General features: G+C 41.0%; 1 protein-coding gene across 2 annotated transcripts in view; it reads left to right on the top strand.

The window, feature by feature from the left end:
• Window positions 1-1,384: 1,384 nt before the first annotated feature.
• The window catches only part of KLHL24 (kelch-like family member 24), a 58,198-nt gene continuing 35,956 nt past the window's right edge, over window positions 1,385-23,626 (top strand). Inside the window, exons 1-4 of one of the 2 annotated variants that reach the window (XM_011986145.1) lie at window positions 1,440-1,610; window positions 2,027-2,117; window positions 9,318-9,380; window positions 15,771-16,751. In XM_011986145.1, the coding sequence (XP_011841535.1) occupies window positions 15,832-16,751 (920 nt within the window). In that variant the 5' untranslated portion in view covers window positions 1,440-1,610; window positions 2,027-2,117; window positions 9,318-9,380; window positions 15,771-15,831. Of the gene's footprint in view, window positions 1,611-2,026; window positions 2,118-9,317; window positions 9,381-15,770; window positions 16,752-23,626 lie in introns of both variants that reach the window. The other variant, XM_011986144.1, reaches the window with a different exon arrangement.

The raw sequence follows: 23,626 nt of genomic DNA, 5'->3' as shown, positions 1-23,626 counted from the left end.
CTTATGGGTTTGATTATATGGAGTTGTATTGAAAGGATTTTATCGTTTTAGAGAAACTGAGAGGACATTGTGATAGATCCATAATAAAATAAGCAAAGAAAGAGGCCAATTATTAAAACTCCAAGGAAAACCAAAAGCCATACAAGACGGGAAATTGTATATGACTTGTCTCAACAATGAATAATAAATACATGGTCTCATTAGCATAAACAGTAATGATTTAACCAGATTATGAGAAGGATAGCTTCCTTAATAGGAAATAGTCATACATTATTTGGAAATATATAACTACCAGAAGAAATAGCTCAAATAATTGAATAAGAGATGGAAAAGAGGCCTAAAAAGTATGTTTAAACGGCCTGTATATAGGCCTTCCATATTATTTCCACCTCTGGTCATCTGGTCATCGGAACACAACCCCTAATTTAATAGAGGCATGACTGTATTCTTGACATGTAGAAGATAGAGATTTTTAAATTTGGTATCAGAAACCAAAAGCTAGTTAAATGGTTGCAAAATCAGGAGGCATATTCATCCTTTAAAAGAATACTTGCAGGCGGGGCGCAGTGGCTCATGCCTGTAATCCTAGCACTGTGGGAGGCCAAGGACAGCGGATCACTTGAGGCCAGGAGTTCGAGACCAGCCTGGCCAACACAGTCTCTACTAAAAATACAAAACATTACCTGGGCGTGTTGGCGGGCGCCTGTAGCCTCAGCTACTCTAAGGAAGGAGAATGGCGTGAACCCGGCAGACGTTGCAGTGAGCCGAGATCGCGCCATTCTGTCTCAAAACAAAACAAAACAAAAAGCTTACAGACACAAAACGACAAAATAATGCCCTTTAGGGACTCCATCTATCTTGGAAAACAGGGATTTGTGACAGCTTTGGTCGACGTGCATGTGCGTTTAAAATAAAAAGGTAACCTAGGATTTGATACCAGTGACAGTAACAGCTTTATCAAAAAAAGAGGTGGTTTTCCTTGCTCCTTCTAGGGACTAGGGTTTTAGTCTCGTCCACCCTTCAGGCCTGAGGATTTCCGATTGTCTATCAAAGGGTCAAACAAAAAGCTCTCTAAGCTTCTACCCAAGCTTTAAAGTCGAAGGGCTGATCGCGGGCTTTTTCCTTGGGACGTGGCAGGGGCCTTTGAGGGAAAGAAACAAACGACTCCGGCTTCTGACTCGGCTCCTTACACAAAAGGCATTTTTTTTTTAACTATCTCTACTTAAAACAGTGTTTTTGAGTCAGCAGCCCTTGGAGTGGGTCTAGTCCTCCTGGCGCCCGACACCCACCCCATGGCTGGAGCCCCGGGTGGCCCCGGAGGCCACCGGGAAGCGAGAACTACATCTCCCGGGGTCCCCCGGGGCGGAGGACGCCCACCCGGATTGGCCAGGGGTCGGTGACGCTCAGTGTTTTGGCCCGGAGGGTCACATGTTTCCTTTGTTGTGAGCTGCGGCAGAGACTGGTGGCTGGAGAAGACGCCGGCGCTGGAGAGTGCGCTGCGCCGCCGGCGGCTGAGGAACCGCGGGGTTCGCCGCTGCTGGCTGCTTCCAGCCTTCGCCGAGAGGTACCGGGGGTGACAGCTCCGGGACCGGCCGAAAGGCGAGGAACCGGCCAGAGTCTGAGTCCTCAGGGGCGGAGGGGCGGCGGCGGTCCTGACCACCGGGGTGTCTGCGGGAGGGCAGCCAGCGGCGGCCGGCCTCTCGGAGCCAGATTGGCGGTCTGCGGAGAGGCTGCAGCTGGTCTGCAGGGCCCCTTTCTGAGGCGAGGGGCCTCCAGGTCTCCCTGGGGGTTCTTCCTCCCCGCTCGGTAGCTACAGCCCTGAGGGAGGGCGCCCGCGCCTCCTGGCACTACGGCCCGGAACCATGGCGCGGCTGGCGCGGCCTGGCAAAGGCGAGGTGGGAGGGGGTGGCCGCCGGGACTGGGGGTAGCCGCAGGTGCGGTCGCCTAGTCGCCGCGGGGCCGGGCGCCGCCGGGGGTGCTGCTTGTTGCCGATGGGCTGCGAACGGGGCGCTGCTTTTTATTTCAGGAAGCGCGGGGGAGTGGGACCGCCTCAAATCCAGCCTTCCCGTTTGGTGGGACGACCGTCGGTTCTGTCCGGGAGGAATGACGGGGTCAAGGTGGGGTTCCCGGGGCAGCGGGCCAGCGAAGCCCCATTAAAGCGATTGCGAAATGCGCTCGGCACTGTCACCTGACCGTTACCCCCGCCCCCGTCCCCTGCGAGCCTTTGTTTACCACGATCGCGACACCGGGCTCGCTGCGGCCGTCCCGGGGGAGCCAGGGCGGGCGGGGGAGCGGGCGTTCAGCCGCCGCAGTCCCCGCCTAACCTCCCCACCTTCTTACCACTCCAGGACTTGGTTTCTTAATTTAGTTCCTAATGGACCCGCCCCCAAGTTCTGGACACCCCGGGTGAAGACTGTTAACGCGGCGGGGATTGGGCGCCTGCGGCGGCTTGTGGGCGGTACCCGAGGGCGAGTTCGAGTTTTTATTGGCGAGTTTTTATTGTCACTAGGTGGGCCTGTCCGGGGCCATTCTTCCCGCCCCCTTGAAGGTGATCTGTAGGACGCGCGGGAGCGCGCGCTCTCGCTGCTCTTGCAGCTGCGGCCGGAGTGGAGCCTGGCGGCGCGGATGCGGGCGGCGCGCGCTCCCGCCCCTGCGGCGGGTGGCTGGGAGCTTCCGTGGCTGCCAGCCTCCGTGGCTGCTGCGGCTGTTGCCTGATCCTGCAGGCAGTTCTGGGCACGCAGCGGTCGGCAACCGTGGCCCGCCCTCCGAGGACCGGAAAATTAACACCCTTTAACTAGTGTCGCGTTATCTGCCGGGGTGGTGCTCAGGAAGTCCTGCGAATTCGTTGTTGCCAGTTCTGTAAACGTGTTTAGATAGCTAAATATAGATCACAGTGCCACATCTTAGGGGGCCCCGCGGTCGCCCCTGAGGCAGTGGCTGTTCACAATTGATTTTAGTGGATTTTAATGATTAATCACTTGCTCTTGTGGGCAGCTTTTCAAAAATCACGTCTTTGCATTTGCAGCTACAGACTGGGTCCACCAGCTAAGAGGTTGATTTTTATTAGGGTTGTAAAATAGATTTTAAAAATCTGCTTGTTGTTGGCTGAGATTTAAAAGCAGATTTCTTCTATTTAAAAAAGATAGTTTAAAGATGCTCCCCTAAAAGGTAAAGATTCTTCCATACTTGTCTTGGATGAGTTGTTTTCCTTGTTTGAGGGATTCTAGGTCACACACTTCTATGTTTTAATTCCCGTGGTAATTCAAAATGTTTGAGAAGTGGGTTGCAACTGTGTCATTTTAAAATTATAAATTAAGGTGACGGTAATAAAATCTTTAAGACCAATCATTTTTAGCCATAGTGGGTTGAAAATGGTTTTTGTATTCTCTTGAGTTAATAGGGTATTTGCGTTTTCTCAGATTTTCTTCTGCAGATGTAGGAATTCACTCAAGACTTAATACACTTGTTTTGTTTTTGAGACAAGGTCTCATTCTGTCACCCAGGCTGGAGTGGAGTGGTCTCACTGCCACTCAGGCCATCTCAGCTCACCGCAATCTCCGCTTCCCGGGTTCAAGCGAGTCTCCTGCCTCAGTTTCCCGAGTAGCTGGGTTTACAGGCCCCCGCCACCACATCCGGCTAGTTTTTGTATGTTTAGTAGGGACGGGGTTTCACCATGTTGTCCAGGCTAGTCTTGAACTCCTGACCTCAGGTGATCCGCCCGCCTCAGCCTCCCAAAGTGCTGGGGTTGCAGGCGTGACCCACCGTGCCTGGCAGAGACTTAATACATTTTTGTAGAAGGAAGTTTGAGCTCCCCTGGATGAAGCAGGAATTGAATATGAACAGTTCCCATTGGTTATGCATTCTTTAAAATTCCAGAGGAGATGGTTACACCGGAATGAGCAGCTCCTGTGATCAGAACTGCCTCATCACTTGTGCATTGAGAGTATTTAATGTATCTAAATAAGTACAAAATGTAATCATCTAAACTTTTGAAGAAGTAAAACCATCACTCAGTAAAGGCTTGCTTATTCAAACAAAGCCAGCAACTTAAGTCTCTAAACAGGAAGAAGAAATAATATTCTGAGTTAGGGCTGACTACCAGCTTTAACCTAAACTTTCCTGGCTTTCGTCCAGGTTGTTGAACCTTAATGCTTTTTCAGTAACCTTTTTTTAACTTCCTTGTTTTTCTCCCATTTCATTAAAACCCAGAGGTCAAGCCTGTGAAAAATAAATACTATTTATCAAATAAGTGACCACAGTTGTTTTTGTCTAAACTTTTGTCTTACCTAGAAATTTGGGACACTTTTTTCAATAAATATTTGGGTACGGACTGTATAATGGAAAAATGTCAGTAAATATCTTCACAAGTGTACATATGAAAAATGCATTTTTGTATAATTTACTTCTGGTGTGACTGAAACAACTAGAGAGTATATAACCACTTGACAACTGTTGACATTTAAAAATTGCTATTGTTTCTCCTATTAAAAACACATTAAGTGCTTGCTTGTCATCCCAGCTACTCCAGAGGCTGAGGCAGGAGAATCTCTTAAGCCCTGGAGTTTGAGAACACAATGGGCAACATAGTGAGACCCTGTCTCAAAAAATAAACAATACAATAGTTAAGCAAACTTTTTTAAATTGAAGAGTTTGGCACTCTGCCTATATTCATCATCCCAGAGTTAAAATTTTTCAACATTTGACACATCTTAAAGACTACTAAACTGATGCTTTAAAAGTGGGCTTTGGCTGGGTTCGGTGGCTCACGCCTGTAATCTCAGCACTTTGGGAGGCTGAGGCAGGTGGATAACCTGAGGTTAGGAGTTCAAGATCAGCCTGGCCAACGTGATGAAACCCCGTCTCTACTAAAAATACAAAAATTAGCTGGGTGTGGCAGCGGGTGCCTGTAATCCCAGCTACTTGGGAGGCTGAGGCAGGAGAATCCTTTGAACCCTGGAGGCAGAGGTTGCAGTGAGCTGAGATCATGCCATTGCACTCCAGCCTGGGCAACAGGAGCAAAACTCTATCTCAAAAAAAAAAAAAAAAAAAGGTGGGCTTTACTCTTAACTGAAGTTTCCAAATGCTACCACTGTAAATAATTAGTGTCACCACGAAGGTAAATATAAACTACTGACTACGTGCTTTTATTCATAGAGAAGTCATGTAAAATATTAGATCTCAAATTTGTGACCGGGCACGGTGGCTCACGCCTGTAATCCCAGCACTTTAGGAGGCTGAGGCGGGCAGATCACGAGGTTAGGAGATGGAGACTGTCCTGGCTAACACGGAGAAACCCCGTCTCTACTAAAAATACAAAAAATTAGCCGGGTGTGGTGGCGGGCGCCTGTAGTCCCAGCTACTCGGGAGGCTGAGGCAGGAGAATGATGTGAACCCGGGAGGCGGAGCTTGCAGTGAGCCAAGATTGCGCCACTGCACTCCAGCTTGGCAACAGAGCGAGACTCTGTCTCAAAAAAAAAAAAAATCTCAAATTTGTTCAGGTGGCAGAGCTCCTTGCTGGCATCCTTGCAGATTTAATTTTAATTAAAAAACCAAAACCAGGCCAGGCGTGGTGACTCATGCTTGTAATCCCAGCACTTTCGGAGACTGGGGCAGGTGGATCACGAGGTCAGGAGTTCAAGACCAGCCTGGACAACGTAGTGAAACCCCATCTCTACTAAAAAAAATAAGAAAAGAAAAACAGAGAAAACACAGAAAATATTATCCTGGTGTGGTAGCACGCTCCTGTAATCCCAGCTACTCGGGAGGCTGAGGCAGGAGAATCACTTGAACCTGGGAGGTGGGGGTTGCAGTGAGCCAAGATTATGCCACTGCACTCCAGCCTGGGTGACAGAGTGAGACTCCATCTCAAAAATAAATAAAAAACCAAAACCATTTTGCTATCAGAAAACATAACCATATCATATATCTATAAGTATTTTGATTATAGAATAAAACAATGCATTAAATACTTAAAAGAAACGTTAGCAAGATAAAACCAAACAACATTAAATTTACACATCAAGTCTAGTCAGAAGCATGAGTAGGCTCAATGCGGCACCTTGGTATACCAGGTGTGATGTCTGATGGTTAGCAAATTTTTTTCTTCCTTTAGGGTTGGAGAATATCAGTAGCCAGAAGTTTTAAGTTGAGGGAGAGAAACACTGGAGAAATTCGGGGTTTTTTTTCCTGTGATTTAAGAGACAGTAGTAGTCTTTTTTAGTTAAAGAACCATATTGCTTAGTCTGACACGTTGTTTAAGCTTTCCTAAATTTGTCATCAACAGCTATCTCTTTTGTTTCTCATCAAGCAAAGTCATACAGTGTATTGCGCATTTGAGGTTCTAATAAACATGGGATAATCCCTAGTTGCTATCATTCTATCCAAAGAAACTCAAGGTTTTAGTTGGTTTCTTACCAACTAGTTACCTTTTCTTTTCTTTTCTTTTTTTTTTTTTTTGAGACAGAGTCTCTGTTGCTCAGGCTGGAGTGCAGTGGCGCCATCTCGGCTCACTGCAAGCTCCGCCTCCCGGGTTCAAGCGTTTCTCGTGCCTCAGCCTCCCAAGTAGCTGGGATTACAGGTGCCCGCCACCAGGCCCGGCTAATTTTTTCGTATTTTTAGTAGAGACGGGGTTTCACTATGTTGGCCAGGCTGGTCTCGAACCCTTGACCTCGTGATCTGCCTGCGTCAGCCTCTCAAAATGCTAGGACTGCAGGCATGAGCCACCTCGCCCAGCCGGTTTCTGTTATCTCATGGTGGGTAAATATGGGCTTGGTGGTTCCATTAAGAAACTGGAAATGTTGAAAATAGCTTGAAGGCTGGGCTTTAAACATTACATTTGTAAAACATGGTTCAGGAACCACTGCTGCAGAGTAATTCTTTAAACTGAAATTTTGATAGTGCAAAATAATTTTTTTTAAAATTATGATATTAAAAAATCAAATAAATTAGCTTTTGAGACTATAGGGTGAAAATATCTGAAATGTATAAAAATTTGCTTGGTTTTGTGTAGTACCTTACTATATATAATTTTCTGGTTATTTTTAAAATAAAAGATGTACTGGTTGGGCACGGTGGCTCACACCTGTAATCCCAGCACTTTGGGAGGTCGAGGCAGGCGGATCATGAGGTCAAAAGATTGAGGCCATCCTGGCCAACATGGTGAAACCGTGTCTCTACTAAAAACACGTGGTGGTGCACACCAGTAGTCCCAGCTAGGCGGGAGGCTGAGGCGGGAGAATCACTTGAACCCAGGAAGCAAAGGTTGCAGTGAGCCAAGATTGCGCCACTGCACTCCAGCCTGGCAACAGAGTGAGACCGTCTCAAAAAACAACAAAAAAAAGATTTATTATATTGCAATTATTTTCTGGCTTTCCTTCTTTTGAGTTACTATATATCTTTCAAGATAAACCTCTTGGTTAAACTTTCTTGTCATCTCCTGTGATGTTCTTTCAAGGTTAACTTTGAGAAAATGGAGTAGCGTAGAACATAGCATGCAGCAGTTCACTACTACAAGTTTTAGGGGCTACGCTAGTCAGGATGTTGTTGGTTCCTTCATTTTCTGGCATTAGTTTTTAGAAGCCCCTCATTAATCCATACTATCTTTAAGGCTGTTAGTAACCTCTTTGTATAGAATTTCTGCATGCTAAAGGAAACATAAGCTTGTTTGAGTACAAACTCACGCTGTAGATTGATTCTGATATTACACATTTCCTTCAGACTTTGTACCCTCTCTCTTCCATCCCTTACCCTTACCGATTAGGTTGGTATTACCTAAAAATCCGTAGAAAATGCCCAGGTGAATTGCCTTAGGCTTTCTACCCCATAAGGTATAATTCTAGACCAGATTGGTTATAAAAGGCTGTATTCCAATCTGCACCTGCTAAGAATTTGAATCTATTTTAGTACCAGTCTTGGAGTTCTTGTTTGGCTCTACTCTTAGCCAACCCCACAGAGTCCAAAATTGGATCTGAATCCAGTATTTGCCACGCAGTGACAGACATAGACTAGGTTCTTTATAAATGTTTCCTGAATTGACCTGAATCCCTACATTGATTCAGGATCTTATTGTCCATTGGGAAGGAAGATTTACTTAGCTGGGAGTAACAATTCCCAAATTTGCCCTAGTTGCAATATTTTTTTACCAAGGGTACATACAAGTCAGGCTCACTTCTGAAAGTAAGGAAACACAGGATAGCATTCACTTCATGATCATAACACAGTCTGGTATACATATGTGTTTGTGTGTACACGTTTTTTAAAAAAGGTCATTTATATTTGGTTTTGGAATGAACTTTTGAATTTGTCTAAACTTGTTAAGAATTTACAAGTTCTATTTAAAGATATCTGGGCCAGAAACCAGAACCACTTGTGTTTAAATACTATTGCTATTCTGTACACAGCTGAAGGTTCTGGTATTTTCTCTTAAGCATTCCTCTTATCCCTTTCCACCAAATAAATAAATAAATAAAAGGAATTGTGCTGAATTAGTTGGTTTCTATGGGATATGGGGATTAAGTTTCTATAAGATTCAAGGCAGAGGAAATATACATTTATATATTAAAACATTAAAAAATAATTATTTGCTAACTCTTAGAATTATTTCATGGCCCCAAACTTGGATGAAACATCAATTTCCAGACACTCTTCAAATATCCGATGCAGAATTATCACAGAGTACATGTTTTTTCAGTGCTACCATTAGCTTGCTATTGACATGAATTTTCTTTTACTCATTTTTCACTCAAGAAATTTTACTGCAGGATAACACTCCAGGATAAAACTGTCAAGTGCCGGGTGCGGTGGCGCATGCCTGTAATCCCAGCACTTTGAGACGACAAGGCAGGTGGATCACCTGAGGTCAGGTGTTCGAGACCAGCCTGACCAACATGGAGAAACCCTGTCTCTGCTAAAAATATAACATTAGCTGGGCATGGTGGCACATGCCTGTAATTCCAGCTACTCGGGAGGTTGAGGCAGGAGAATCGCTTGAACCTGGGAAGCGGAGGTTGTGGTGAGCCAAGATCGTGCCATTGCACTCCAGCCTGGGCAATAAGAGTGAAACGCAGTCTCAAAAAACAAACAAACAAAAAAACTGTCAAGGAAGTTGATAAATAAGAAAACTAGTTATGTAAAATAGCATTAAATTATTAATTTGCTTTAAGGAGATGTTATTCACTAATTATTTTTATACAAAAATGAACTGCAGTCAGAAACTAGAATTTACTAAAAACTTTGTTCAACATATTAGTAAATAATGACAACTGTACATGAACTGACAACTATCTGATTTATATGTTGCTATTCTTCCTTTATTTTAGGTGTGGAAATTAAAACAACACACATATTTTGACTGGGGCTTTGATCAACCAAATGCTAAAAAGGTATATTTATAGTATGTATAAACTATCTAAACGTTGTCATTAGAGAATTTAAACCATTTTCCTTTCTTTAACCAGAGATCACTTAAGCCAATCAGAGTAACAAGGCACAACTCTATGCTTACAATCACAAAAAACGGCAGTGTGACAATCATTTCTGTTACTAAATATTTACCCACTCTTCTGTGCTTTCCTGAGAGCCTCATTCCTGTCTGATCAACTTATATCCATTAACTCATGTAGATACAACTTTCAGTCATTGTGTTTCTTTGGAAAGAAACTTTTCCTACTAATTTTGTTTAGAGATGCCTACTTAGTTATTTACTTTTTCCTGATGGGAATAATTCTGCTGTGATATTTGCAAAAATGCTACAATGGCTCAATCTGTAATCTTATGTTTCGTTTGCTTGATTATACATTATGAGTTCATTTTGATCAATCCTGAACCTATATTAAACACCATACTTTGAGATAGAATAACATTTTTCTTTCCTTTTGTTCTGTTTTTTTTGAGATGGAGTCTCGCCGTTTCCAGGCTGGAGTGCGGTGGTGCGATCTCAGCTCACTGCAACCTCTGCCTCCTGGGTTCAAGCGATTCTCCTACCTCAGCCTCCTGAGTAGTTGGGACTACAGGCGCCCACCACCATGCCCAGCTAATCTTTGTATTACTTTATTGTATAAAATGGGAAGGCAAAAACTAGCGAATTACATCTGGAAGCCCAAAAGATACATTCTGAATGAATCTCACACTCCTAAGATGCCCTCATGCAAATAATTTATACATAGGAAGTGTTTACATTTGGTGTCATTATGGAGACCAGTCATGGGAAAGTTCTCAGAAAGTCCAGAGGAAGTCAAGATGCCCGAAAGTCAGGAGGCAGCAGGCTGAAGCTGTTTGCAAAGATCTATGAGATAGTCTCTTTTACATACAGAGCAGTAAACAAATATCTCATTGCTGTTGAAGACTTTGTAATGCAAGGTGATTTTATAGGTGTTCTAATCCAGGATTTTCCATTTTTTATTGGGTAAAAGTAGTGGAGAGGAAGACCTCTTTTGTCAGTGAACAAATCAAGGAGCCAACTATGAAAATAAGGGGCAGAAAATAGCATAAAAAGACAGACCCTTAATTGATACAAATTTTAATCAATTTTCTATTAATACTTAACACACCGTTCCCAAATTTATGTAATAAAATTAGAGTAGGATCATTGGATACAGAAAACAAAGTATACTTTTATATGTGTTTTCCTACTTGTCCATTCTAGCCAAAGGGAAATTCTTAGTTCCTACAGTGTGCTATTTTGTTTTGTATTCTGAACAAATTTTCATTTAAACATTGAGAAAATGAAAATGTATGCAGGAAGAAGCTCACAATTTCCATTGTTGTTAATACCAATAATTGTATCTCTAGTCAAAGTCACAATCACTTGTGTGAATTTTTTGAACCTGAAATGCAGTAAGAAGTTAAACTAAATAAGCTGGAATGAATAATAGGTTTTTGATTTGGGTACCTGACTTGTAGCTAATTCAACCATAATTTGAGTCTAGATTAATAAGGCATTAAGATTAAAATATGAGTTATATTCCATGTCATCACAGTTTATGTTTATCATAGTTGAAATGTTCCCTTTTTGAATTACTTGTGATATTACGTACATTGAACTTTTTGAAGTTTCAACAACAACAAAAAATTGACATTCAGGCACAGTAGTGGTCTCTCTTGATAAGGGGGATACATTTCTGTTTATAAAACAGTTATTGAGATAACTTCAAATTAAAAGCATGTTTGATAGATATGCTACTGCTCATGTGTGAGAGCCTGGAATTTGGAAGTCATTCTATGCATTATAAATGGAGTTTTAAATGTTAAGCTGTGTGTGTGCACATGCATCCAGACATGTACACAAATATATGGGTAACTATAACGCAAGTTGGATGACCTGTAATGAGGCAAACATGAATACTCTCTGAATAATCAGAAAAATCTTAAAAGAGGTGGTAAGAAATCCCCTTTTTTTAGTAGTGATAATAAATTTTAAAACTAATAAAATATTTTAAACTCATACATTTTTATTCATTTAGGTATTAAAATTAATTAAATAGAGCTTTTATTTGTTCTCAGGCAAGTCTGTTACCTAAAATCTGCAAAACATAATTGGATTGAAGTTAAAAATCTAGCTTGTTTGGACCATAACATACATGTAGAGGAAAATATTTCCTCAAATTTAAGAGAAACTAATTTTACTAACTAAATTTGTGGGAGTTACTTTGTTGACATTTACTCCAAAACCAGCCATTAGTAAGCATTGTCTTGTGTTTATCTTTACTTTTATATGTGTTCATTTAAATAGGCCTTCTCCATGAACTTCCATTGCCGTAAATATTATATTACATCACAAAGCTTTGTTATGTATTTAGAAAATGCATGTATATTTGTACATTTGAAATTTATTTTTTATTTTTATTTTTTTAAAACTTAGAAATGAGGGTGGCCAGGCGTAGTGGCTCACGCCTGTAATCCCAACACTTTGGGGGAGGCCAAGGCAGGTGGATCACTTGAGGTCAGGAGTTCAAGACCAGCCTGGCCAACATAGTGAAACCCGTCTCTTCCAAAAATACAAAAATCTTCCAAAAATACAAAAATGGGCATGGTGGCATGTGCCTGTAGTCCCATCTAATCAGGAGGCTGAGGCAGGAAAATCGCTTGAACGTGGGAGGTGGAGCTTGCAGTGAGCCAAGATTGTGCCACTGCACTCCCCCCTGGGCGACAGAACAAGACTGCATCTGAAACAAACAAAAAAAAGATATCAACATACTGCCTCTGACTCTCCACCCTAGTGATTTCAAATGAAAATAGTATTTATTTCACTTTAGTCTTATTCCATTTGACTGATAAAATTGCTTGGATTTTTTCTGACTTTACCTGCACAATTGGGGGATAGACAGAGAAACAGAAAAGATCCTGTGTAGCATGCAATCATTTAGGTGTCCTTCAGATGTTGTTATAGCCATGTATTTTTCCCCGAATGGTCAGAATAACCTAGCATATATCTGCCCAGAGAAAATCCTATCACCTAGACTTCAGGAAGTTGAAGTGCTAATTGATAGGAAGAGATGTTTTTTAAATGTAATAGAAGTTTAAGGAGGAACTAGGCTGTCTGTACCGATGGGACATATTGTCTGTGCTACTTTATGTTGTTATTTATCTTGTTTGAATATGTTTTGTTGCAACTCTATTAAAAAAAAAAAAAAAAAAAGCCTGGCGTGGTGGCTCATGCCTGTAATCCTAGCACTTTGGTAGGCCAAGGCAGGTGGATCACGAGGTCGTATCGAGACCATCCTGCCCAACATGGTGAAACCCCATCTCTTAAGAATACAAAAATTAGCTGGGCGTGGTAGTGCATGCCTGTAGACCCAGTTATTAAGGAGGCTAAGGCAGGAGAATCGCTTGAACCTGGGAGGTGGAAGTTATAGTGAGCTGAGATTTGCACTGGAGTTGCACTCCAGCCTGGGGACAGAGCGAGACTCCGGCTCAAAAAAATTAAAAATAAAAAGGATCACGCCTGTAATCCCAGCACTTTGGGAGGCTGAGGTGGGTGGATCACGAGGTCAGGAGATTGATACCATCCTGGTCAACATGGTGAAACCCCATCTCTACTAAATATACAAACAATTATCCAGGTGTGCTGGCGCGCACCTGTAGTCCCAGCTACTTGGGAGGCTGAAGCAGGAGAATCGCTTGAGCCTGGGAGGTGGAGGTTGCAGTGAGCCAAGATGGCAGCACTGTACTTCAGCCTGGCAACAGAGCGAGACTCCGTCTCAAAACAAAACAAAACAAAACAGGCTAAGCGCAGTCGCTCACGCCTGTAATCCCAGCACTTTCGGAACCCAAGGCGGGAGAATTGCTCGAGCTCAGGAGTTCGAGACCAGCCTAGCCAACATGGCAAAACCTGTCCCTACTAAAAAAATACAAAAATTAGCCAGGCATGGTGGCATGTGCCTGTAATCCCAGTTACTCCGGAGGCTGAGGCACGAGAATCGCTTGAACCCGGAAGGCGGAGGTTGCAGTGGCCGAAGTCATGGCACTGTACTCCAGCCTGGGCAACACGAGGAGACCCTGTCTCAAACAAAAACAAAAAACTCCAATAACAATATCTTACATCTCTGTAAACCCTCGCCTAGTACAGTATCTTGACAATAGTGGGCATATAATAAATATTTGTTGATGATGATGATGGTAAAAGCTGCAATATTAAGTAAATTCAGTGAGATAATTCATGAAAATTCCAAGTATCTAGTGAATATTGGAAGTAGGATATCTGGGGCATTACAGTGAGAAGAGAGGATGGAGATAAATAAGAACATAAAAAAGAAGAGAATACCATATATAAGAGAATGAGTTCTTCTTGATTTTGATATTGCATATTTTATTTCCCTTTGTGTCACTTAAAAAGTGGGGTACAATTTAATATGTGACAGGGTACTCAAAATGCAGCCTTAATATTGTTAAATTTCAAGTCTCAAGTTTTATTTGTGGCTTGGGAATGTAGGATGGCATCTCATTTTTTAGATTGTATTATCTGTGACATCCTTTAGCTGCCTTCTTTTTGCTGCCATATTTAGGCCTGAATGTCTGACTTGAAATATTTCAAGAAGTTGGGAACGTTACAAGGGATATATGAAATTCTGAGAGTATGGCAATAGATGAGATACTCTTTGGTCTTAAACCAATTACTAATACACTTTGAATCATGTATCAACTTCTGAAGATGTGGAAAGAGAGTAGAAGAATCTCCTTAAAATTAATATTAAAGAGAATTCGGCTGGGCACCGTGGCTCATGCCTATAATCCCAGCACTTTGGGAGGCCAAGGTGGGGAGATCCCTTGAGGCCAGGAGTTCAAGACCAGCCTGAGCAACATGGCAAAACTGCTTCTCTACCAAAAATACAAAAATTAGCCAGGTGTGGTGGATACGTGCCTGTAGTCCCAGCTACTCGGGAGGCTGAGGCAGGAGAATCGCTTGAACCCAGGAGGTGGAGATTGCAGTGAGTCAAGATTGCGCCATTGCACTCCAGCCTGGGTGACAGAATGAGACCCTGTTTCCAAAAAAAAGACAGAGAGAGAGAGAGAATTGATGGCTATAGCCAAGTGCCTCAGTCCATCAGTTACTTACTGATAGTCATTTCTGAGGGGTTTTTGGGATGTTTCTTATTAATGAAAGGGAACAAGACCTAGATAACATGCATGAAAAATTTTTAAATGAATATTACATTTTATAATAGACATTTTGGTGGAAAATAGAGAAGATAAATAAAACATTTTGGCATATGTACATCCTATCCCTAGATTCACAGATACATTATTTTTTCTGTTGGCATGTTTTGTGGTCTACTTTTTCACTTACTGTGTGGTTACTACTTCCCCGTGTCGTTAGTCTATATAATTTTTAATGGCTGCATAGACTTTGTTCTAGCCAGAAGATGTACTGTGGTTTAACCAATCCCCTCTTACAGGGCATTTAGGTTATTTTGAGTATTTTCTATCAATACAGCATTGGACATCTGTATAGATAAATCTTTCCACATAATTCTGATTATTTCCTTAGGAGAGAGTACTTTAAAAAAAAAAAAAAGGACTTGCTGGTCAAACAATATACATATTTTTAAAGGCTATTAATAGATATAGCTAAATTCCTCTCTAGGAATTCTATATTAAGATAATAATTATTTCACCAGGCATTGTGGCTCATGCCTGTCATCCCAATACTTTGAGAGGCTGAGGTGAGATGATTGCTTGAGGCCAGGAGTTCAAGATCCCATCTCTACAAAAAGTAAAAAAATTAGCGAGGCATGGTAGTACGCACACATCGTCATAGCTACTCAGAAGGTTGAGGCAGGAAGATCGTTTGAGCCTAGGAGTTTGAGGTTACAGTGAGCTATGATCATGTCACTTTACTCCAAACTTGGTGACAGAGTGAGACCCTGTCTCAAAATAAAGAAGATTTTTAAAAAGAAAGATAACTATGTTAGAATTCTAACTGTAGTCAAATTCTGTCTTACACCATTCTGACTTAACTCTACAGTCAATAGTATGAAACTCAGCTCTGTAAATGGGGAGGAAATGGAAGATTAGTAACTCACGAAGTACATAGTATCCTTTCAGCTAGAAAAGGGGAGCTTAAGGAGTATTATTGCAAATTACCCGTAATGTTCTAATTGTCCAAATGCAAATTTTTGTTTATCAGTTTTTATTAACATGAGATAGTGCTGTGTACCCTATATGAAATATATTAATTATGTGATTTTGTTGTAGTGTTTATATTAAAATGAAATTATGTAATTTGAATACTGAATTTTTTGCATATTGAAATGTTTTCCTTTTTTTACTTTTAGCCACATAAAGAAGATCCCTAACAGTCATTTCTCAACAATTATATAGTCAACTGATGTAACAATGGTACTAATATTGGGACGCAGACTAAACAGAGAGGATCTTGGGGTGCGTGATTCCCCAGCAACTAAGCGTAAAGTTTTTGAAATGGACCCCAAATCTCTGACAGGTCATGAGTTTTTTGACTTCTCTTCAGGATCATCCCATGCTGAAAACATACTCCAGATATTTAATGAATTTCGAGATAGCCGCTTATTCACAGATGTTATCATTTGTGTGGAAGGAAAAGAATTTCCTTGCCATAGAGCTGTGCTCTCAGCCTGTAGCAGCTACTTCAGAGCTATGTTTTGTAATGACCACAGGGAAAGCCGAGAAATGTTGGTTGAGATCAATGGTATTTTAGCTGAAGCTATGGAATGTTTTTTGCAGTATGTTTATACTGGAAAGGTGAAGATCACTACAGAGAATGTACAATATCTCTTTGAGACATCAAGCCTCTTTCAGATTAGTGTTCTCCGTGATGCATGTGCCAAGTTCTTGGAGGAGCAACTTGATCCTTGTAATTGCTTAGGAATCCAGCGCTTTGCTGATACCCATTCACTCAAAACACTCTTCACAAAGTGCAAAAATTTTGCATTACAGACTTTTGAGGATGTATCCCAGCATGAAGAATTTCTTGAGCTTGACAAAGATGAACTTATTGATTATATTTGTAGCGATGAACTTGTTATTGGTAAAGAGGAGATGGTTTTTGAAGCCGTCATGCGTTGGGTCTATCGTGCCGTTGATCTGAGAAGACCACTGTTACATGAGCTCCTGACACATGTGAGACTCCCTCTGTTGCATCCCAACTACTTTGTTCAAACAGTTGAAGTGGACCAATTGATCCAGAATTCTCCTGAGTGTTATCAGTTGTTGCATGAAGCACGGCGGTACCACATACTTGGGAATGAAATGATGTCCCCAAGGACTAGGCCACGCAGGTGAGAAGACTGTTTTCGAATATAGTTAACAAAAGTTTTAAAAATGTCTTTAAACCTCCTGAATGCAATCTCAGTGTCGTCATTTATATGCACTGTTTACCTGTGGCTGTATATAATTTTAGATTTATTTTGGATTGTATAAGTCACTAGAAAGTCTCTCCTAGTGAATTCTAGATTCAACAGTAGCATTTTTTGTTATTGTTGTTCTGTGCTATCAAGCGGTGTAGCAAAGGGTCTTTGCAACTGTGCGTATCTCAACATATTTCTACTAATTTCTCGTAACCTTTGTAGGGCCCCAGACCATTCCACTTTTCTTTCCAAAGAGTCTTTGGATACAGGGTAGCTAAGACTTTAGTAGGCTCTCTTGGACTGCCTCTACTTACAAAAAAAAAAAAAAATTTACTCCTGGGCACAGGGGCTCATGCCTATAATCCCAGTACTTTGGGAGGCCGAGGTGGAGGAGCGCTTGAGCTCAGGAGTTCCAAGACCAGCCTGGGCAACATAGCGAGACCTCATCGCTACTAAAAATAATTAGCCAGGCATGGTGGCACAGCCCTGTAGTCCCAGTTACTCAGAAGATTGAGGTGGGAGGATTGCTTGAGCCCAGGAGTTTGAGGATGCTGTGAGTCATGCTCTTACTGCTCTCCAGCCTGAGCAACAAAATAAGACTCTGTCTCAAAAAAAAGAAAAAAAAAATGTTCGCACATCCACAGACTGGCCTTTGTCCTAACACAGAAGCATGAAATACAGAGGTGAAGTAAATAAGCTGGTATACATTGAATGAATTCTGAGATGTAAAATCCAGGCCTAAAATCTTATTTAATTGCCACAGTTATTACATTTAATATCAATCTCAATTTTAAAAAATCTTTTTTCTGAATGTGAAAATTATGTCATCATTATAGAGAATTTAGAAAATGTATGCTTAGGGGGTAGAATGCAGTTAAATATTGTAGCATATTTGTATCTTCTTCCAATGTTATTTCTATAAAATACCTATAGATTTTAATTCAGAACTATAGAAAAATAATCTCCATGCCTTAATAGTGGAAAGAATATTTATTGTGAATAAGCAAGAAATGCCTATTGTGAGAAATATTAACAGTAAACTATCCTTTTAATCCTTTTAATATTTTTCTAACAAAGCTAATGTTGGTGTTGGTTTTTTTTTAATTGTGGTAAAAAACATATAACATAAACTTTACTGTTTTAATCATTTTTAATTATACATTTCAGTAATGTTAAGTATATTTACATTGTTGTGAAACTAGTATTTTTATTAGTTTATTATTGGTTTATTATTAAGCCATCTCCATTTTGTCTGTAAATTTACTATAGCGTAGCTCATAAACCACATTTTGACCTTAAATTTTGACTATCATTGTTTTGGAATGTTACAGTTCAGCATATTGTGAGATAGCTTGTTTTTAAAATTTATACTAGTTTGAATAATGTATCAATAAAGAAAACTAAACAGCTTCAGAGCTATGTGACTATTAGCTCTTTGAGAACTTGTATGAACACAGAGTATCCCTCTAAAGGGAAAATCACTCCTTTTTCCAAGACAAATAGCCCTGTAGCAGACAGAATGGTCTGAGGTCAGATGGGGCTAATAATACTCAGCCTGCATATCTCATAGGATTAGAGTAGGAACCAAGGGTTATATGTTGTAAAATCAAAATAAGACATTTATTACTAATATTTATAAAGACATAATTTGAATGCAATCAGATTGCAGCCTAACAGTCCCATCACTCCTTTAAAGAAATACTTTTCCTAATTTACTTAATTATTTGATTTCCAAAAATGTATTTTATATTCAGTTTTTAAGGGAACAAATCTATTTCCACAGTGAAACATCTACTTATAAATTGCAGTATCACCTTTCTTTAAGAGACAAGTATAAAAACCAAACTATAGTTCTACTGAATTTGCAGACTCTTAAAAATATGATAGCAGATATTTATTTTATGTGGGCATTACATGAGGAATTCTTTATTTTATAACTCTGTTATCACCTTCTGTCCCTTCTTTCACTTACCTGTTACTGCATGTTTGCTGTGGGAATTAGGAGACTGGAGAGACCACTGGGTGAAACAGGAGGATTTTATATAGGTGGCCACCAGCTTAGCAGATGAACATCTAAAGGCTGAGCAATGAACAAAGACAGGGCTTGACTTTTATTTATGCTACTGAAGTGGGGTGGCTAGCCAGTGGTGCGAAATTTGCAGGGCAGGGAAACCAGGCTTGCAGAAGCAAAAGAAAGGCAGTTAATTATACTGTGACAGATTTTTGCAATTTAGGCATGTTTTGTGACTTTGCCATGTTACAGAGAGAAAAACAGGAAGTTATAAAACCTTTGCAAACTCGCAAAAATAGTTACAAAACTAGTTATGAGAGCAGAACAAAGAATGATGGGATGGGGAGAGAATTTTAGGGGGACACTGAAAGAACTTGTTTTTCTCATACTTGCTTTTGGAACCCATTTTTGGGGGGCTTTGCGGATAATGTTATTATAGCTCCAGCTGGACTTTGGCTGTTCATCTGCTGAGTTGGTGGTCACCTAAATAAAATACTCCTGTTCCACCCAGTGATCTCTCTGGTCTCCTGATTCCCACAACATGTTAGCATTAATCACTAGGAATTTCATTATCTGAACAATGTGTATTATTTGTACAGGTTCTCATCTTTCTGAGAAGCTCCAAACTTCTTTGAAAGAGGAGTGATGAATCCACTTCTTCAACAGCAGTTCATTCCTCTGACTTCTGCTCCAGTCACTCTACTGAAACTCCTCTCAATCAGGTCATCACTGACCTTCTGTTTGTTATTTGCTAGCCTCTCTTCAGTCTTTATCTAGCTTGAGCTCTTTCGAATCTGATATTATTAATTGCCTTATCCATCTTGAAATATCTCCATTGGCTTCTGGAATGCCATTCTCCTCATGGTCCTCCTATGTCTCTAGTTGCTCTTTTTCAATTTAATGGTTCTTACTCCTACATCTAGCCTGAAATATTATCTGCCTGATTCACATCTCTTTGTCTTCCCTTATGTACTTGCCTAGGTGACCTTATCTCATCTATTTTCATGGTTTTAATTACCATGCATGCTGTTGACTACCAAACCAGCCCAGACTTTTCTCTTTCATTCATTCATTCATATTTCTTTTTCAAATTTTATATATCTTATTTATTTTTTATTGTATGTATATATTTCTTTTTAAATTTTTATATATTTTTTACTTGACTATGCATCTTTTTAAAATAACAGGCAAAATAACATTAGCACATTTAAAGTTAATAATAATAATTCATATTATCTAATACGCAACCTGTATTCAGACTCCCCCAGTCTTCCAAACTGTTCTTTAATAAACCTGGATCCGATTACTCACTACATCAGGTTATCTCTATGAAATCTCTTTTACTTCAAAACAGTTTCTTTTTCATGATTCTGACTTGTCAATGGGGAAGTTGTCCAGAAAAATATTCTACCTTTTGGATCAGTCTCATTGCTTCCTTATGGCATCATTTAGCTGTGTTTCCTGGAAACTGGAAGTTGGTTCTGTGAGCTTCAGTTAGATGAATATAAGTTAAATATTTATGGCTAGAATTAATCCTATGTAATGTGTATATTATATTGCATCATATTAGGAGTCACAGCATATCTGGGTGTCCCACCATTAGTGATGCAGAGATTAACTCTGGTTTAGGGTGGTGGCAGTCTAATCCCTACAATGTACAGTTAGGTTATACTCTCTTTATCAGCCAGTGTTCCTTTAGTATCTATTCTGTGCCAAGTATTGTCCAGAGCTCAACCCATAATAGAAGTTCTCCCTGTATACCCACATGTCTCTTAAATGACAGAGAAAACCCGAAAATGCATTATATTAAAAACAGTGTGGTAATTAGTTTCCTAGAAAGAGGATATAGGCCAATTTAAGAGCATGAAAGCTTTGATAATCTGCCCTGCCAGTTGTAAACCCTTAGGTGTGTGGAAAAAACAGTAGAGACTAATCACAGGAGTAAATCTTAGAAACAATGGCTGTAGGCTCACACCTGTAATCAAGCACTTTGAGAGGCCAAGTCATGGGGGTTGCTTGAGCCCAGGAGTTCAAGACCAGCCTGGGCAACATAATGACACCCTGTTTCTACAGAAAAAAAAGAAAAAGTTAGCCAGGCATTGTAGTATGCACCTGTAGTCCTAGCTACTTGGGAGGCTGAGTGAGGCAGGAGGATCACTTGCCTAGGAGTTTGAGGTTAACAGTGAGCCATGAGCAGGCCATTGCATTCCAGCCTGGGTGGCAGAGCAATACCCTGACTCAAAAAAATTGTATTGGCCGGGCGCAGTGGCTCACACCTGTAATCCCAGCACTGTGGGAGGCGAAGGCGGGCAGATCACAAGGTCAGGAGATTGAGACCATCCTGGCCAACATGGTGAAATCCCGTCTCTACTAAAATACAAAAAATTAGTAGGCATGGTGGAGTGTGCCTATAGTCCCATCTACTCGGGAGGCTGAGGAGGCTGAGGCAGAGGAATTGCTTGAACCTGGGAGGCAAAGATTGCAGTGAGCCAAGATCGCACCACTGCACTCCAGCCTGGTGACAGAGACTCTGTTTCAAAAAAAAAATTAATTAAAATTTTAAAAATAGACATTCTTCAAAAATGATGATACTGTATAACTGCACTACATCCTCTGCCTTCATTCAGTGTGCCCTTAGCATCTTTTTTTTATTTTATTTTTTTCTGAGACAGGGTCTCACTCTGTCACCCAGACTGGTGTGTAGTGGTGCCATCACTGCTCACTGAAGCCTCCACTTCCTAGGCTCAGGTGATTCTCCCACCTCAGCCTCCCAAGTAACTGGGACTACAGGCATGCATCACCATCTCTGGCTTATTTTCTGTAGAAATGGGATCTCCCCATGTTGCTCAGGCTAGTGCCGAACTGCTGGGTTCAAGAGATCCTTCCACCTAGGCTTCCCAAAGTGCTAGGATTACAGGCATGAGCCACTATGCCAAACCGCCCTTAGCATTCTTAATTTCCTCTCTTTCCTCCTTTCTTCCTTCGGCCCTCTTCCTAACTCCCCAACATGATTTTGAAACTTGTTTCTAGCTCAAAAGTTTAATATTAGTGTGGAAAACATTTGAGGTAGAAAAAGTTCATATTAATACTTAGATGTGGCCGGGCGCAGTGGTTCGAGCCTGTAATCCCAGCACTTAGGGAGGCCGAGGTGGGCGGATCACGAAGTCAGGAGATTGAGACCATCCTGGTTAACACGGTGAAACCCGTCTCTACTAAAAATACAAAAAATTAGCCGGGCGTGGTGGCGGGCGCCTGTAGTCCCAGCTACTCTGGAGACTGAGGCAGGAGAATGGTGTGAACCTGGGAGGCGGAGCTTGCAGTGAGCTGAGATCGCGCCATTGCACTCCAACCTGGGCGAGAGAGCGAGACTCGGTCTCAAAAAAAAAAAAAAATTACTTAGATGTATGTTTGGGCTCAGAAATACTTTTGAACTCGGTAGAGAATTAATATGGTAGCTAACTTAAGCAGGTCTTAAATTTCATCTAATAAATATTTGAGTTACCTGTATATGTGCCGTCTCAGTATGCTAAGTGCTAGGCTTCAACCCTTTTCATCTGGAGAAAAGTAACTTACTTTTCTGCTTGTGATGGGCCTCTCTGCCCCACCCTCATCCCAACTCATGAATAAATTGTGATATTTACTCTATGGTCCCTAACTGATGTTTCGTATTCCTGACTATTGTTTTAACAGTCTGATTCTGATCTCTAGTACACCTAATTTCCATTTCTTCCCCCTCTTTTACTCCAAATACTGATTTCCATATTTCCCATACCAGCCTAAATACCAAACTTTTAAACTCATGATTGTGTGGTAGTGTGGTTCTGATGCTGCTGCTTTCACATCCTGTCCTGATCCACATCATTACCACCTACCATAACAATTCCCTGGAAAGAGCCATTTCCCCTGATAGATGCTAATTTTCCATTTTGGTAGGCCTGGGCTGCCTACAAAATGAGGTTCCCAAGAGGAAACATGGATGGCATTAAACTGGGCAAGTGTCTTCTGATATATTGACCATACATGGCAAGTTGTTCATGTCTGAAAAAAATTGATGCCCTCTGCCAGACTCCACTGAGCAATAGACATAGCTAAGACTTAGTAAGTTCATCATTTTGAGGTTGGAATCAGCCATTCAGTACTTGTCTCTTCTAATATTTTCTACTATCTCTTACCTGATAATGTTACTATATAGTGATCATAGGAATCTAATTGCCGTATTGAAGGCAAGCCTCAAGTTCCTGTTGAAAACAAATGAGAAGACCAAGGGAGTTCTAAATATATTTTTTCTTAAGAAAAATCATAGTGTTTTATGATTATTTAATAAATCCCTTCATTCTGTATTTTACAGGTGATAAAACTGAGGCACAGTTAACTCACTTGCTCCTAGTCACAAAGCTAGTTAGTACCAGAGCCAGGGCTCAAAGTTAGTGTTCTGAATTCCTATTCCAATCCCACTGAAGAATGCTATTCTCCTATATTATAGGATGAGTGGCCTACAGTCTATATATATATACACACACATATATATGTTAATTCAATGTTGTTTTGAACTCAAATATTTTTACATAAAGAGTATACATTGTAAATCTCCCTCTGCTTGACCCTTCAGAGAACCCTTGATTCTGCTCTCAAAGGATACCTTTATTGCTAGTTTTTTGAACCTCTTTTAGAAGTATTCTTTGTATAGCTGGGCATGGTGGCTCACGCCTGTAATCCTAGCACTGTGGGAGGCTGAGGCGGGCAGATCACCTGAAGTCAGGAGTTCGAGACCAGCCTGGCCAGCATGGTGAAACCC

Source organism: Mandrillus leucophaeus, unplaced genomic scaffold, assembly GCF_000951045.1.
Source record: "Mandrillus leucophaeus isolate KB7577 unplaced genomic scaffold, Mleu.le_1.0 Scaffold295, whole genome shotgun sequence".
NCBI classification, from domain to species: Eukaryota; Metazoa; Chordata; class Mammalia; order Primates; family Cercopithecidae; genus Mandrillus; species Mandrillus leucophaeus.
Note: the sequence above shows the minus strand (reverse complement) of the source record. Positions and strands in the feature narration are given on the sequence as shown.